General features: G+C 42.0%; 1 protein-coding gene across 1 annotated transcript in view; it reads left to right on the top strand.

Moving 5' to 3' along the window:
• Positions 1-15,530, top strand: part of LOC127572097 (sodium/hydrogen exchanger 9-like) — a 363,415-nt gene that overhangs the window by 5,713 nt on the left and 342,172 nt on the right. Inside the window, exon 2 of the mRNA XM_052018976.1 lies at positions 360-562. Coding sequence (XP_051874936.1) covers positions 360-562 — 203 coding nt within the window. The remainder of the gene's footprint in view (positions 1-359; positions 563-15,530) is intronic.

The following is a 15,530-nucleotide window of genomic DNA, read 5'->3' as shown; positions in this document are numbered from 1 at the left end:
CTAGTTCAAATGTTTAGATGCTAAAAGTAAAGCAATTATTGGACTGGAAGAGGGTTGCTTTGTGAGCTGGCACAGACCTGATGGGCCAAAATGGCCTCCTATGTTGGAAGGAAAAATGGAAATACCATGAATTTAACAAAGCAATAGGGTTCTGAATATTTGAATATTATGACGTAATATATGTCATAACAGACAAATGATTAATGAAGTATATGTGAAAAAGGACTGATGGTTCCAGCTTGTGATAATTGCAACCCAGAAGTTGATAATTAAGACAAATGTATCTATTTTTCAGTGATAACTAAAGAGGTCGTAGGTCGAAATATGCAAATTAGTTAATTTCTTTTTGATCTGCTTAGGCCTGATAATGGGACTGATCCTCCGCTATACCACACCGTCCTCTGATCCCGAAAACAGCATTGTGCATAATTGTGCGGATGTGACCAATAGTCCTGGTGTTTTGCTACTCAACATTACAGACCAGTTGTATGAATACACATACAAGCGGGAGATCGCCAAGCACAATCTGAACAGCCGGCAGGGAAGTGAGATACTTCGGAAGGTAAGGTTTTAATGCAAGGTGCATGATTAAGTTGTACTGTACATGTAGATAGCAGTTCGTGTTTCCTGGCGTGGGTTAAGGAAAAGTGAATGTAACAGAGTTCAGACTATGTTACTAAAATTCAGATGTTCACCGAGCAGCAAAGGTTAAACGAATATTTAGTGATGCAAATGAATTATTACCATCTTAAAAAAAGAGCTAATGGAGGAGACACAAGAGACTGCAGATGCTGGAATCTGGAGCAAAAAACAAACTGCTGGGGGAATTCAGCTGGTCAGGCAGGATCTGTAAAGGGAAGATGAACAGTCGATATTTTGGGTCGAGACCCTTCATTGGACTGAAAACTAGAGGGGAGATAGCTAGCAAAAAGAGGTGAGGAGAAGGGATGGGGCAAGTGGTAGGTGGATCCAGGTGAGGACAGGTAATAGGCAAATGGAGAAGGGAAGTATGGACATGGTAACACAGGCTGGGAGGTGACAGGTGGAGGCAACAAAGGGCTGCAGATGATGGAATTTGATAGTAGAGGAAGGTGGAGCTTGGAACCAAATAAGGGAGGTGGGGTGGTGCGGACGGGAACAGTGGGGAAGGGGTCCCAGTGGGAGGAGAGTGTGAGTGATGAGCGGATGGAGTGGGTGGAGGAGGAGGGGAAAGAAGCAGGGTGTTGGGGGTCTGGGGGGGTGGTTATAGGATGAATGGGGCAGATCAGGAGGAGAGAGCAAAGGGACAGGGGGAGCAGGTTACCTGCAATTGGAGGATGATCATGCTGTCGGGTTGTAGACCACCCAGGCAGAATATGAGGTGCTGTTCCTCCAGTTTGTGTTTAGCCTCACCCTGGTATTGGAGGAGGCTGAGTGCAGACAGGTTGGTGTGGGAATGGGAAGTGGAATTAAAATGGCTGGCAACAGGGAGCTCTAGATGGCCACAGTGGACACTGTGCAGGTGCTTATCAAAGCAGTTGTCTAGTCTACACTTGGCCTTCTCTACGTCGGTGAGACCAAGTCGAGAGCACTGGATGCAATAAACAAGGTTGGAGGAGGTGCATGTGAATCTCTGGCAGAGATGCCCACCCCACCTCAGAATCAGGTTTATTATCACTGACATATGTCATGAAATTTGGTGTTTTGCAGCAGCAGTACAGTGCAAGACAAAGACATAAAAATTACTATGTTACAAAAATAAATAGTGTGAAAGAGGAATAATGAGGTAGTGTTCGTGGGTTCATGAACCGTTCAGAAATCTGCTGGCAGAGGGGAAGAAGCTGTTCCTGAAACGTTGAGTGTGGGCCTCTCTGATTTGGTTCCAAGCTCCACCTTCCTTTCCTATCAGATTCCATCATCTGCAGGCCTTTGTTGCCTCTACCTATCACCTCCCAGCCTCTGTTGCTATTTTTACTTCCCTCCTCTATCTGCCTATCACCCCTCCTCACCTGGATCCACCTATCACTTGCCAGTTCTTGGTCCATCCCTTCCCCTTACCTCTTTTATACTGGCTGTCTTCTCTCTTTCAGCCCAGATGAAGGGTCTCAACCCGAGACATCGACTGTTCATTTCTCTCCATAGCTGCTGCCTGACCTGAGTTCCTCCAGCAGCTTGTTCTTTGCTCCAGATTCCAGTATCCGAAGTCTCTTGTGTCTGCAATTATATTGTGTCCTTCTGCATTATGTCATCTGCTTTGTGTTGGTATGGACATTAATGCCCCTTAATGACATTGTATATCCTGTATAGACTTTGTGAGAGGGCATATCTTGACATCCACTTGTTGCATCTCCATCAGACTTTTAACATCAACATTTTCCCCATTATAATGATATTTACATTTATAATGAGTTCATCACTCTGAACCATTTGCTCACAGGATTCTTACAAACTGTTCAAAAGGCTATAAGAATGATTTCCTTTAATGACTGATAGTTTCCTCAACCAAAACTGGGGCTAAGATAGAATGACTTGACACGACATTATTATTAATATTTATATTATCCATTGAATTGTATTTTGTGACCTTTAATGTCTTAATTGCAAACTTTTAATGGACATTTTCACTTTCTCCTTGAAGCCGTTGTTTGGACTCTAATGTTGCTTTGGACTATGATTCAGTGAGTTGAATTTAGATCTGAGCATGTAATTTCTGAGGATGTGTCAGAACTGTTCAGTCAACAGTACTAAAGGAATATCTTCTGTGGCTCTAATTACATGTCTTCATGTTCTCCCAAACGATCCAATTCAAATACCTTGTACGTGCTGACTGAACGTAAATTTGACGTTAGTTTAAAGAACAATTCCTAGTTCTTTTAGACACAAAACCCCAATCTTGCTTGGTTTATTTTCATAACTAAAGCCTTTTAAACTAGGTAACAAAATGTTGGCCAAACCTCCAGGACTTCCATGCCATGGTACAAAGCAGAAAACTGACCACGGTATCATAAGTGAAGCGCCAGCGACCCGGGTTCAATTCCAGCTACTCTCTAAGGAATTTGTATGTTCTCCCCATGTCTGCATGGGTTTCCAATGGGTGCTCCAGTTTCCTCCCACATTCCAAAAACGGACTGGTTAGTTGTGGGGATGCTATGTCGGCGCCGGAAGCTTGGCGATATTTGCAGATTTCCCCCCCCCCCCCCCGAATACTCTACGCAAAAGGTGCATTTCTCTGTGTGTTTCGATGTGCATGTGTCTAATAAAGATATCTAAAAAAGACCTAACTAATATTTTGTTCAAGGACATAATAGGACTTTTTTTATACATAATATCTGAATTGCTACCAGGGATGGCAGTGATTGTGAACCTTCAAACGGTTCACAAGCTATAATAACCGCACCTAACTTCTGTTTAACTGCCTAAAAAGTTCACAACTTTTGTTTTATACTTGGCTCCATTTTATTTGCTGTACATGCCTCCATAATACTGCAGATTTGAAATTTAATTGGGTATCTTCCAGTTCTCCTATTATATCTAGATTGCCTGCAACTTACTATCCCCATCTAAGATCCTTATATGAACAAACATTTCAGTATAATGTGCAAGCTTGCAACTGTCATTGATGAAGGTGATGAAGGACATGGTCCTAAGAAACATGAGCTTGTCCCAAGTACCCATGCTGCATTAAACAAGATGACTGATGCAAGTCAATGACAACTGCAGGCTTGCATACAATACTAAAATGTTTGTACATTTTAGGACCTTGGATGTATCCATCACTAGGAGGGGGAAAACATCTAAGGTCAAAACAATTCAGGGGAAAAAGTAAATTGTGGAAATTCTGAGCCAATGAAATATGAGCTCCAGGAAACTACCACAAGATAAAACTCTTTAAAAGCCACCTATCATTTGTACATAGCAATATCTGCTTACTTCAGGAACTTTCAGCTTCCTCAGGAACTTCCAATTTCCTTCTTAAATGTTTGCAGTGAACCCGTAGCTACTGAATGAGCTACCAGCACATGCTAAAGGTCAGCAATCCCTTAGAGAATTAAAAAAAGCCTCTTGATATCTGTGTTAGATCTTGTTAATGGTGTAAGATTCATAGTCTTGCTATCTCTGATTTAACTAATTGAAATAATCTGCACATATTTTAAAGTTTAATCCCCTCATTATTTTAAGTACCATTCTCCAGGGGAGAAAAGATTGCTGTTTCCACTTATAAGAATAACTAAGGGTTATTAATCTATTTATTCTTCAGAGCTTTTCTGTCATCCAACAGATCCCACGGTGTAAGTGAGCCAGAATTGATGGGGTATTGTAGATAGACCGTAACCAAAGTCTTAAGAAGGAAGTTAATGGGTGTTCTTTATTTTATATTGGATAATCCCAACTACACATCCTATTACCCTTTTTGCTTATTCTATAGCATCTCTGCACAGGTTGTGAGCATTTAGGGATTCCTATAATATAACATTAAAATTCCTTGGCATCCGAGGGAAGATGGTGTCAGATTCAGAATTCATGGGAGAAAACAAAGGGTGATGATCAACTAGCATTACGGTGACTGGAAGGTTGTCACTAGTGGAGTTTGCAAAGCTCGATACAAAGTTCTTGCCACATATAAATGATCAGGACTTAAATGTAGGGGCCATGAATAAAAAGTTTGCAGGTGTCGGTGTAGTTGATAGGGGGACCACACCGATGGAGTGGTTGGGTGGGCACAAAAGTGGGACAAGTGGAATTCAACCTAGGACATTTGAATTGGTGGTGAGGAAGGTGGTGTGCAGTAGAGAAAAGGAACAAGACAATAAATGGTAGGATACTGAGAAATGTAAATCTGAAGGTAGCAGGATGGGTAAATATGTTTAAGAAGACATGGGATATTTGTCAGTATTGATTGAAACATAAAATACAAGATCAGGGAGAACTGTTTAAAATACTCATAAGACCACAGTTTGAGCAATGCATACAGTCCTGGGCACAGCACTACAGAAAGCATCTGATAGCATCAAGCAAGATAAAGAAGACTGATTTAATTGATAAAATGATGAGAGATCTAGACAGGATGAACACGTAAAACCTATCTCCCTTAGCAGAAAAGTCAGCAACTAGGGTCTTGCATACATTTTATATATTTTAACAAGTAGAAGGATTAGAGGAGTGTTGAGGAAATTGTTTTCAGCCAATGACCAGTGGGGTTTGGAAATTGCTGTCTGATTTTATTTTTAAAGGGACACTTAAGGAATTCTAACCTGCAGGGCTGTGGACCAAGAGCTGGGAAATGGGATTAACTGTTTTTGACTGACATCAATGAAATAAGCCAAATGACCACCTTTCTGTGGTGTAGGTTTCTATGTTTTTTTTTAATGAGGTTTCAATTCAGAGCCATCTGTTCCTTGAGGTTTTGCCACTGGCCCTACTTGTATCCACTTAACTACACCTTGTTACATTATATATCATCAGGAAAGCATGAGCCTGTTCACCAAGCACATGCAGATCAGAATACTTTGCTTTCTGTTTCTCAGCAGTCATTAACCAGCACAGGTTCTCGTGTCTTTTTTAAACTTGTAGATGGTACCCTATATGTCTGCGCCAGATCATTGATAAATATAGCGAAAGGTAACTAACCAAACAACCATCCTTGTAGAACTCTATTTGTAACTATTACATCTATTAATGACAATTCTGAGTCTTTGAGAATAAAACCTATTCCATTTCCAATGCAGGAACAACATTCCTGTTTCCCAGGACCTATTATCTATTGCCACCTAATGAAACACTTAACCATAAGCTTTCTCAAAGTCCAAATGTATTGGGCTAGGGTTCATTTGCACAACACATTATTTAAAAAAAAGTGTTGTGATGTTGTTAATTCTTGTTGATGTGAAATAAAGCAATTTTGGTACATGCTTCTGGGTATCTAGTGGCAGTGGAAGACATAGTGTACTCATTATTAGGCTAGATTTACATGTTGACTAGTGGTGTTTTTCTGGCAAGATGTTTGCCCAAATGATGTCAGTGTTGAGGGAACACCACCCCCTCCATCCCCCAAAATCCATCAACAGTGAGATTTTCAACAACAGTGGTCTGAAAAACAACAGTTGCTGTTTACTTTCAGAGGAGCCCAGCTTCTGTGAATACAGAAGATCAAATGGAAAGAGCTGCAATGATTGGAATTATACCATACACAAAGGGTTGACAGAGGTCAATCATCCCATCCTCAGGACATCACTGCAGGAGTTCCTCAGGGCAGTGTCCTGGACCCAACCATCTTCAACTACTTTGTCAATGATCTTCCTTCCATTATTAGGATGTATGTTAATGACTCCATAATGTTTATTTCCATTTGCAATTCTCCATCAAATGAAGTAGCCTATGCCGGCACATAACAAGAATTAGACAACACTTGGGTGGCAGCAAGTAACACCGAATTTCAAAATTCAGTGACATTAGCATTGCTGAGTGACCCACTGGTGATCACCATTGACCAGAAACTCAAATACACCAGCCACAAAAGTACCGTGGCTATCAGAGCATGTCAGAGACTGGGTGGTAATCTGCAGCAAGTAACTGACCTGACACCCCAAGGCCTTTACACCATCCACAGGGCACGAGGTAGGAGTGGAATGGAACGCGTTCCACTCGCTTGGATGTGCAGTGCCAGTAAACTCCCAATAAGCTCGACACTATCCAGGACAAAGCAGGCCACTTGATTTAGCACTCAGTCAACCACTCTAACCACCCATTCCACCGATGCAAAGTGGCAGCAGTGTGTGCCATCTACCAAAAATGCACGGCAGTTACTTGCCTAGGCTCCTTGAACAGCACTTCCAAGATCCATGACCTCTTCTAGCAGGTGCATGGGAACACCATCACCATCTTGACTTGGAAATATATTGCTGGTCTTTCATTGTCAGTGGGCCTGAATCCAGGAATACCCTACCCCACAGCACTGTGAGAGTACTTTCACTAGAAGTTCTGCCATAGTGCAAAAAGGTGGCTTACCACCACCTGCCTGGGGGCAATGTGTGCAAAAAATGCTGGTCTTGGCAATGCCACTCAGATTCCAAAAAAAGAATAGAAATAAAATAGCTGCTCCTGCTTCTAGTTCTTAACTCTTGTGACCAGCCATGAGAATTCGTTGCCATTGCTGGCTTCTTCAAATGTGCAGCTGCTCCCACATTGTACTCCTGGGCATTATTGCTCCCATTCTCCACACACAAATATTCGTTAACAGCGAGGAACGCTTTGTCTCCATGTGCACTTGGTGCTTGAGCATCAGAGGACCTTTCCAATGGCCAGTTCCAGGTTTGTTGACGGCTTCCAAGACTGTGTGCTCCGGTTTCCTCCCATGTCCCAAAGACGTGGGTTGGTAGGTTAATTGGCCACTGTAAATTACTCCTAGTTTGTGGATGTTACGAGCCAGGTTACTACTTAGTGAGTGTCCCTTTAAGGTGCCTGAATGGTAGTGTGTGTGGCTTTGTCTGACTACTGTGAGTGGGAGTGAAAAGCTTCTATAACTGGAATGATACAAGTGTCTGAAAGCAAATTCACTGAAGTGTTGGCAACTGCAGACACTGACAGAAGAGAGAGAGAGACGTGAAAGTTGGTAGCACACTGCCAGTCTCTGTATCTGCGAGTGGAGGACAATCGTTGTGACTGTCACTTTACAATCCATACATAGATTTTTTGGAGCAATCGGTGGAGTCCACTTTGTCATTAACCTGTACCAGGAATCAGGTATATCTGTGGGCAGCCATATATCGAGTGTCCTTGGTGTGGCAGATACTTCAGAACGAAGTAACAGAGATCTTTGGCGATTGGGGTGTCATATTGGTTCCATTGTGGAACTTGTGGAATTCGTAAACTCCTCTACATTCTCTCTACATTCTAACGTGGGGTTTCAGAAGCTTTTGCTCATCGTCTTGCTTCGTGACTGACGGAACTGAACTTTGAGAACTGTTCCTAGACTTGGGGTTTGGGAACTTGCCACACACACACTTCAGTTTATTTTGGTTAATGTCTGATATCTAACTTTTTTTCTTCTTTATTGCTACAAGTAGCTACTAATAAATAAGTCTAACATTTAAACATGGCTTGTGGTGTTTCTATTGTTGCTGGTACGTAACAGTAGATGAGTGGTAAAATCTGGCAGAGTTGATAGGAATGTGGGGAGAAAAAAAACAGGCTAAGGTAGGATTAGTGTACAAATCTGTGGTCAGCATGGACTCAGTGGACCGAAGCGCCTGCTCCCACACTGTATCGCTGTATGATTCTGTGACTGTAAAGAAAAGTCACAGCTGCTTTTCATATTTCAGAGGTCACCCTGCTCTCTGCTCCAAATGTACTGGTTGGGCAGTACAACAATCACGTTCACAATGTTACCAGCAGATTATAGAAAATCACAACAGGGCTGCTCAAAATGAGATTTTGCTGTCTGCACCGCCCTAGAGGTGCTCTGCAGTGTTCGACATCCATATCTCATTCTTTTCACCGTTCTGCTGTGCGATGCATTGTTGGACCCTATTATGAGCTCGGCTGTTGCCTGCCGAGAGGAAGCAAAGGTAGAACCAGCCGTCAAGATAACAGGAGCAGCAGGAAGGGACATAGAATGGAAGGGACATGGCACTGGAGCGAGGTAAAGATAGTCAGAGGAGAAGGGAGGCAGAAGCAGCTTGTGTATGTCAGAGATGTGGTTTTGTGGACTTCACACTAGTAGAGTCACTGCCTCTCAGCTCTAGTGACCTGGGTTCAATCCTGGCCTCAGGTGCTGTCAGTGTGGAGTTTGCATGTTCTCCCGATGACTGCATGGGTTTCTTCTATTGCTCTCGTTTCCTCCCACACACTGACAATGTGCAGGTTGGTAGGCAAATTGACCACCGTAACTCACTCCTAGTGTGTTGATGAGTGGTAGATCTGGGGAAATTGATGAGAATGTGGGAGAAAAAAATAGGTCAGGGTAGGGTTAGTGTAAAATGGGTGGTCAGTATTGACTCAGCAGGCCGCACGACCTTCCTTGCTGTATTTCTGTTTGACTCTGTGAATCTAAAGAATAAAGTGCAAGCAGAGAGCAAATGGAGATGAAGGCAAGAGCTAGACCACAAGACAAAGGAGCAGAAGTAGGCCATTTGGCCTATTGAGTCTGCTGTACATGTAATGAATATGACTTAAAAATTGTGAGGACTTGCCTTCACCTATCTTATGAACTCAGTACTTTTTGAAACACTGATCATCAATATGAATAGTGTTGCTCTTGAAGGAGACTTTCCTAGCAACCACCTGCTGGTATTGCCTCTAGGTTGCCCTGGATGTCTCTATGGCCCCTTTGAATAGAGGATATCCCACCTGCCAGTAATGTGAACCACAAACTGGCAGGAGGGATATCTTCTATTCAAAAGAGAGCTTGTTTCCTGCCCTCTGGAATCACTGGTGTAGCCACGTGGAATAAACACCACTCTCTGGTAGCTGAGAGTGCATGTGTGTCTTTAAAGCTAGCTGATCAGGTCTTGGCTGCCTGGCTAATGCTGTCAGGTATGAGAAATTCAACTGGAGCTTTTCATTAACGCACAAAGGAATGTGATGATGCTGATTTTGCTAAAGAGCTTTGTCACTAGTGAATTGTACTCTGATGCTTCTACTTGCATTTGGAATTCTTCATATAGTTCAGAGTCCACATACAACAGCAGACTAGGCAACATCCAATCTTGGGCTGACGTGGCAAGTAATTTTGTTCCATGCCAGTGGCATGAAGTGACCATCTCCAATACCTGAGTGCCTGTTGATCACACCATGAAACTCAGTGCCATTAGTCTTGTAGAACATTACAGCCCTTTGGCCCGCAATGTTGTGCCGACATTATCAATGTCTTTTATCATGGACATTATCAAAACACGGAGTCTTCCATTATCAATAAACTGGATGTCGCCATTGAACAGCTAAGCAGAAACTCAACTGATTAGCTAGGTAAATGCAGGTCCTTGTTGGTGAGTAATTCACTTCTCCCTTTTATACACATTGGTACTGGTGTATTATTGTAACAAGTACAGTGAAAAACTTTTGTTTTGCGTGCCATCCAAACAGATCATGCCATACATAATTATGTCAAGTTAGTAAAAAGAAAACAGAATGCAGAATATAGTACTGCATTAACAGGGAAAGTTCAATGCAGGTAGGCAAATAAAGTTCAAGGGCCACAATGGGGTAGATTGGGAGATCAAGAGTTCATCTTCTTCAAATGTGCAGCAGAGGCTTTTGGATTTCCACTTTCCATGAAGCCAGATGCAACTCTTGACACAGCAGTGTACTTCAGCAAGATGTTCCTGGTGTAAATACTTACACCTGCAATGTGTGGTGCCTGCAAAATGAAAAACAACAATTTTGCCAAGAGCTCTTTGGCTGTTTGTCCCAAAATTGTGATCCCTTTCACAGAGAATGGCAAGGCAGTCAGTTGCATGACAACACCACCACCTCCAAGCTCCCTCTCCCCTTTTAGACATACACCATACAGAATTGAAAACATACTGCTATTTGCCATTTCTACAGTCACTGGGTCAAAATTCTGGAATTCTCTCCCTTGCAGCAGAGTGAAGTGGACCAGCGATTCAAGCTGAAAACCCACCATTACCCTTTCAGGGACAAATACAAATGGACAATGAATGTCAACCTTGTCAATGAAGCCAGTGGCTCAAAAATGAATATGAAAAATTGTTAACTTCAAAGTTTTGTACTCAATGTGTCTTCAGAGCAATGACATTAACATATTCTTCGGCAGCAATCCTCCAGAGAATCAGCACTTGGCCATTAGCTGATTTCCTTTTCTTAAAAAGCTAATAACACCAAGTAACTTCCTCTTGCTAGTTTCAAGTGCTGTTGTTACACACCAGATAGGAAATGATAGATAAGCAATCTCTTAATTAGCATAGCGGTTTCTTTTCAACATGCACTCTTCCTTCAAACATATACCTTTTAGAATAGCTTTACATTATTAACCTGACATGCCCAGACCTATATTTTGATGTCTTGAGTGTGCAGTGATGAGGGTCAGGTATCTCATTGCATGGATGCCATGTTCCACTGCAAAGTGCTTTTAATTTTGCATTTCATAACAGTAAGTCAGCAACACAATACGTGAATGATCACATGTTAAGTCAGAGTTGACAGGACACTCCCATCAGCCAGAATGCAATTCACGGCTGCCCGAGCATCAGCTCTTTGGTATAAAATGAATAACCATTTGCCTTTTGTCACAGGAAAGCTGATAGCTTGAAGCAAAACAAACCGCACTGGTTATTATTGAAGTATTTGATAGGCCCCATTGGTAGATGTATTATAGAACTGAAATATTGAAAGTCACGGTATTGAGAACACAGTATTCCTTGCAATACTTACAATGCATTAAAAGAGCTGAGTCTTTCAACGGAAATCCTCGAGAGATGTAAATTTATATTTATGGTGAAGTGAAACAGCCATTCACTGATGCTATACCATCACACCTAATCAATGTTTTCTTCTATTCCTTTTCTGTCATGTATTTATCCAGCTTCTCCTTGTGTGCTAGTCATTTGAAGCATATTCTCCTACTCTTTGGGCAAATAACTTTCTCTTGGTTTCCTCATTAGGTTTTTTGATGACTATCATATATTTATAGCCTCTAGTTTCAGAAACCTCAAGTGAAAATACCAATATTTTCATTATCATAATATTTCATAATTTCATAATATTTACCATATTAAACATTCATAGCACGTAATGCGGATATCCATGCGACCCCTTGCTTGGACGATGTTATAATGGACAGTGGAAGTTGCCGTGAAGTCCTGTAATGATCCCTCTGACAGAACAGGATGTTCGTTATGAAAAGTTCCAAACATTTTGTCGTATGATTGTCCCTATTGGAGTTGGCCTTCTCTGTTCCTTCCTTGCCAATCGTGTTTTCCTGACCAAGTGTTGTAATCCACAAGCTCAGTTTGTCTCCCTCTGGGATGTGGACCATGAAATTTTCAGGATTGGAATAGAGCTCCTCCATCATCTCATCTGAAGTTTCTGAAAGATACCTCCAATGTTGTCTCTGCAAATTCCTCCAAATTCACTGTAAGGGTAAATGCACCAATGTGCTCTCTGAAACCAACATGCCCAGCACTTGAACCCTAATGACATTCAATTGGCTCCTCTGTACAGGCTAAGTTATTTACATGCCTGACACCAAACTCCTGAAGCAGAAACTCTATTCTGAGCTCTGTCGCAAGAATAAGTATTAAGGCAGACAGTGGACCAGGCCTCCTTGGAAAAAATGGTAATTCCTGGCCCATGATGGCTGAAATTGGAGAAGGAGCATTCAGAATGGTATTGAGAACCTTGAACCCACACATCAGGAGTGTACAGAAGACTGGGTGAAAAGGACGTGCCATCTCACAAACTACCCACCTATCCACCCTATCACAGCCCTTCTGGCCCATCTGAGGAAGAGTCTGTGGTTCCCACAATGGCCTTGTCAGTCATGTCAGAACACATAAAACTGGAGTGGAAGCAAGTCGTCCTTCATCCTGAGGGCCCACCCAAGAAAAAGTAGAAGAAACCTCTGATACTTCCACTACCATTTATTTTGTTTCAGCCCTGTTCACTCTTTCTTTATGTTAAATCCAGACTGTCTGGTATCATCCTTCTAATTCATTTTTGCACACTGCTGGTTCTGCTACCCACTCTTTGTAATTTGGAGGCCAGAAATGTGCAGAGTTCCTGGTGCAGTCTAACCAAGCTCTACATCAGTTTAAAATAATTTCTCTACTTTGTGATTTAACTCCAGTACTTTGTTGGCACTTTTAATGGCTTGTTAATCCATATTGCTATTATAAATGGTTTGTGACCTTGTAGGCCTGAATCCTTTTCTGCCACCAGCCCATTCACAACTTGTCAATAGTGCAGCCTTCTGATCTTTCTAAAATGCACCCACGCACACTAACTTGTACAGAGAATCATTTGTCCAATTCTAATATCTTCTTGTACTTGCTGCAGCCATTTGTCTTCAACAAATATTTTATTAATAAAGGGAAGATTGTTCCTTACTGCCTAAGGTATTGTACTCTGGAGTAGGCCATTGTTTCAGGAGGTGGACACAACAGTAAAGTAAATAATTAAATGAGGAAGATGCAGAGCTTTGTTCGTTGCCCATCTCACCAGCCTATAAATCGCCTTCGCATTCACTGAACTGTGTGGGCCTGACTTTAATTGTTGCTTTCAGTGCTCCTTACTGAAATAAGTGTCTGGACTTTGTCTACAGCCATAACGTGATTTGACTTTCTAATCACCTTGTTTCTGAGGGTCAGTTGAGTGAATGAAACCATTCCTTCATTGGAGCTGAGCTTTTATCCTCACTGAGTGCAGAAACGCTGCTATTGATCCCATGAAGAATCCATTCAAAGCTTTGGGGAATGAATTGCAGGTGTAATGACATTCCAGTCAATACCCCGTAGAGGAAGTCACACTTTTAGAAGAAATGGAGACTGAACACAGTGCTGATGTTATCGAATTTCTGGTTCTTAGCAACAGAACCATCTACCTAAATAAAATTGAAAGTAGCAGATCCCCCAGTATCTAACAAGAGCTACACATCTGACATTGTTTCATTGTTGCTGTGTCTAAATCCTGGACACCCAGCCAACCCCCTACCCAACAGCACTGGGGGAGGGCCTTTGCCAGGAGGACTGCCTTGGATCAAAATGATAGCTCACTGCCACCTTCTTTAGGACATCCTTGGACGGGCAATAAATACTAATGATGTGCAGATCTTGGAATATGAAAAAATAAAATACATAATTGCAGGGAGTAATCCCTTGTCAGAATAACAGTTCCATTTTCTTTTTCTTTTCAAGTTGTTTGAGTTGAATATTGCCATTAATTTATTCTCTCTTTTTCAGGGCTTGCTCTTTCTTCCTTTTTAATCAGGAGAAGAGATTGCACTATACTAAATTAAGAGTTTTGCTAAAACATAGGTGTATCAAAAACTATTTTGTTCTTTTCGGAAGGACTTTTAGGAATAGAATTCCAGAAGTTGTTAGCTTCATCTCAGAGTAGCATAGAATCCAGATTTTCACTTCAGTGTTGCAGTGAGGAAATGGTGCACACAGAGGTGCCCTTTTTTTTTGGATGAATTGTTCAACTTTCTTCATCCTTCAAGTCAACATATTGGTAGATTCATTTATTATTGTCACATGTACTGAGGTACAGTGAGAAACTTTGTTTTGCATGCCATCCATACAGATCATTTCATTACAACAGTGCATTGAGGTAGTACAAGGGAAAACAATAACAGAATGCAGAATAAACTGTTACGGTTACAGAGAAAGTGCAGTGCAGGCAGACAATAAAGTGCAAGGCCATAATAAGGTAAATTGTGAGGTCAAGCATCCATCTTATCGTACTAGTGGACCGTTCAATAGTCTTCTAACAGCGGGATAGAAGTTGTCCTTGAGCCTGGTGGTACATGCTTTCACGCTTTTGTATCTTCTGCTTGAGGGGAGTGGGGGGAGAGATCGAAATGCTTGGCAGTGCATCAAGGATGTGTCAGTAATTTAAATTTGATTCCTTATAAGGGGCATGATAAACACACAAGTGTTACCATAGGTGTGCATCCACTGTTGTTCCAAAGTGATTAATGATAATTGGGGAAGGAGGTGGGGTGTGAGTCCCTACATAGCATTACTTGAAATAGGGCAGGAAGTTCTCCCTGGGTCCTAGCCAACATTTATGCATCAACCAATTCAACAAAACTGCTTATTTGCTGGTTTACCTCATTTCTGAGATCCTGCCTGGACTTTAGAAAATAGTTGGGTGTCTTTGAGACATCTTCAGATAGTGAAAGGTACCAAACAAAAATGGCATGTTCATTTGAGTGAGCATCTTGCATATAGTGAAGCAACAGAAAACTTGGCAGTAAAAGTTCTTGGCACGGGGGGGGGGGGGGGGGGGGAGGTGGGGGTGGTTGGTGTTGATGTTTTGAGTCATCCAGCCTGGAGCTCACAGGCTACTAGAGCCAGTGAGCAGAACAGGAGCCGTGACTGTTAATTACCTCGGTGATAGAGCTGTGTAGTTCCCTCAGGAGCTGGAAATGTAAGACTGCCTGTGGCCAGAAAGTCAGGCTGGTGCTGCTGGAAATCACTCTTCAGGAACTGTTCTCTGGCATGAGATGCAGTTGGCAGCAGTAGGTCAGATCTGGCATCTTGGGGAGCCACCCTGTTGTGCCCTGGAACTTATTTTCAATCGGGGACTCAGTATTGGTTGAAGTGAGTCAATGGGGAAAGCCTTAGTTCCTGTCGGTTCTTGTGGTTTTGCTTGTTATTAGAACTGAACTCATCAGCCTTATCCAGTAAAATTTTGAAAATCCGATAACTCTGGACCATGATAGAACTGGACAAGTAGATTTTCCAGTCTTTTGGATGTTACTCCCATTAATTCCCAAAACACACTTTTTATTTCATGTTTTTTTTCATGTCCTCAGTGCTTTCAAAGGGAGTGGGTGCTTTACAGGTGCTCTGGACTCCAGCTCCCACTGCAGA

Source organism: Pristis pectinata, chromosome 6 (genome assembly GCF_009764475.1).
Source record: "Pristis pectinata isolate sPriPec2 chromosome 6, sPriPec2.1.pri, whole genome shotgun sequence".
NCBI classification, from domain to species: Eukaryota; Metazoa; Chordata; class Chondrichthyes; order Rhinopristiformes; family Pristidae; genus Pristis; species Pristis pectinata.
Note: the sequence above shows the minus strand (reverse complement) of the source record. Positions and strands in the feature narration are given on the sequence as shown.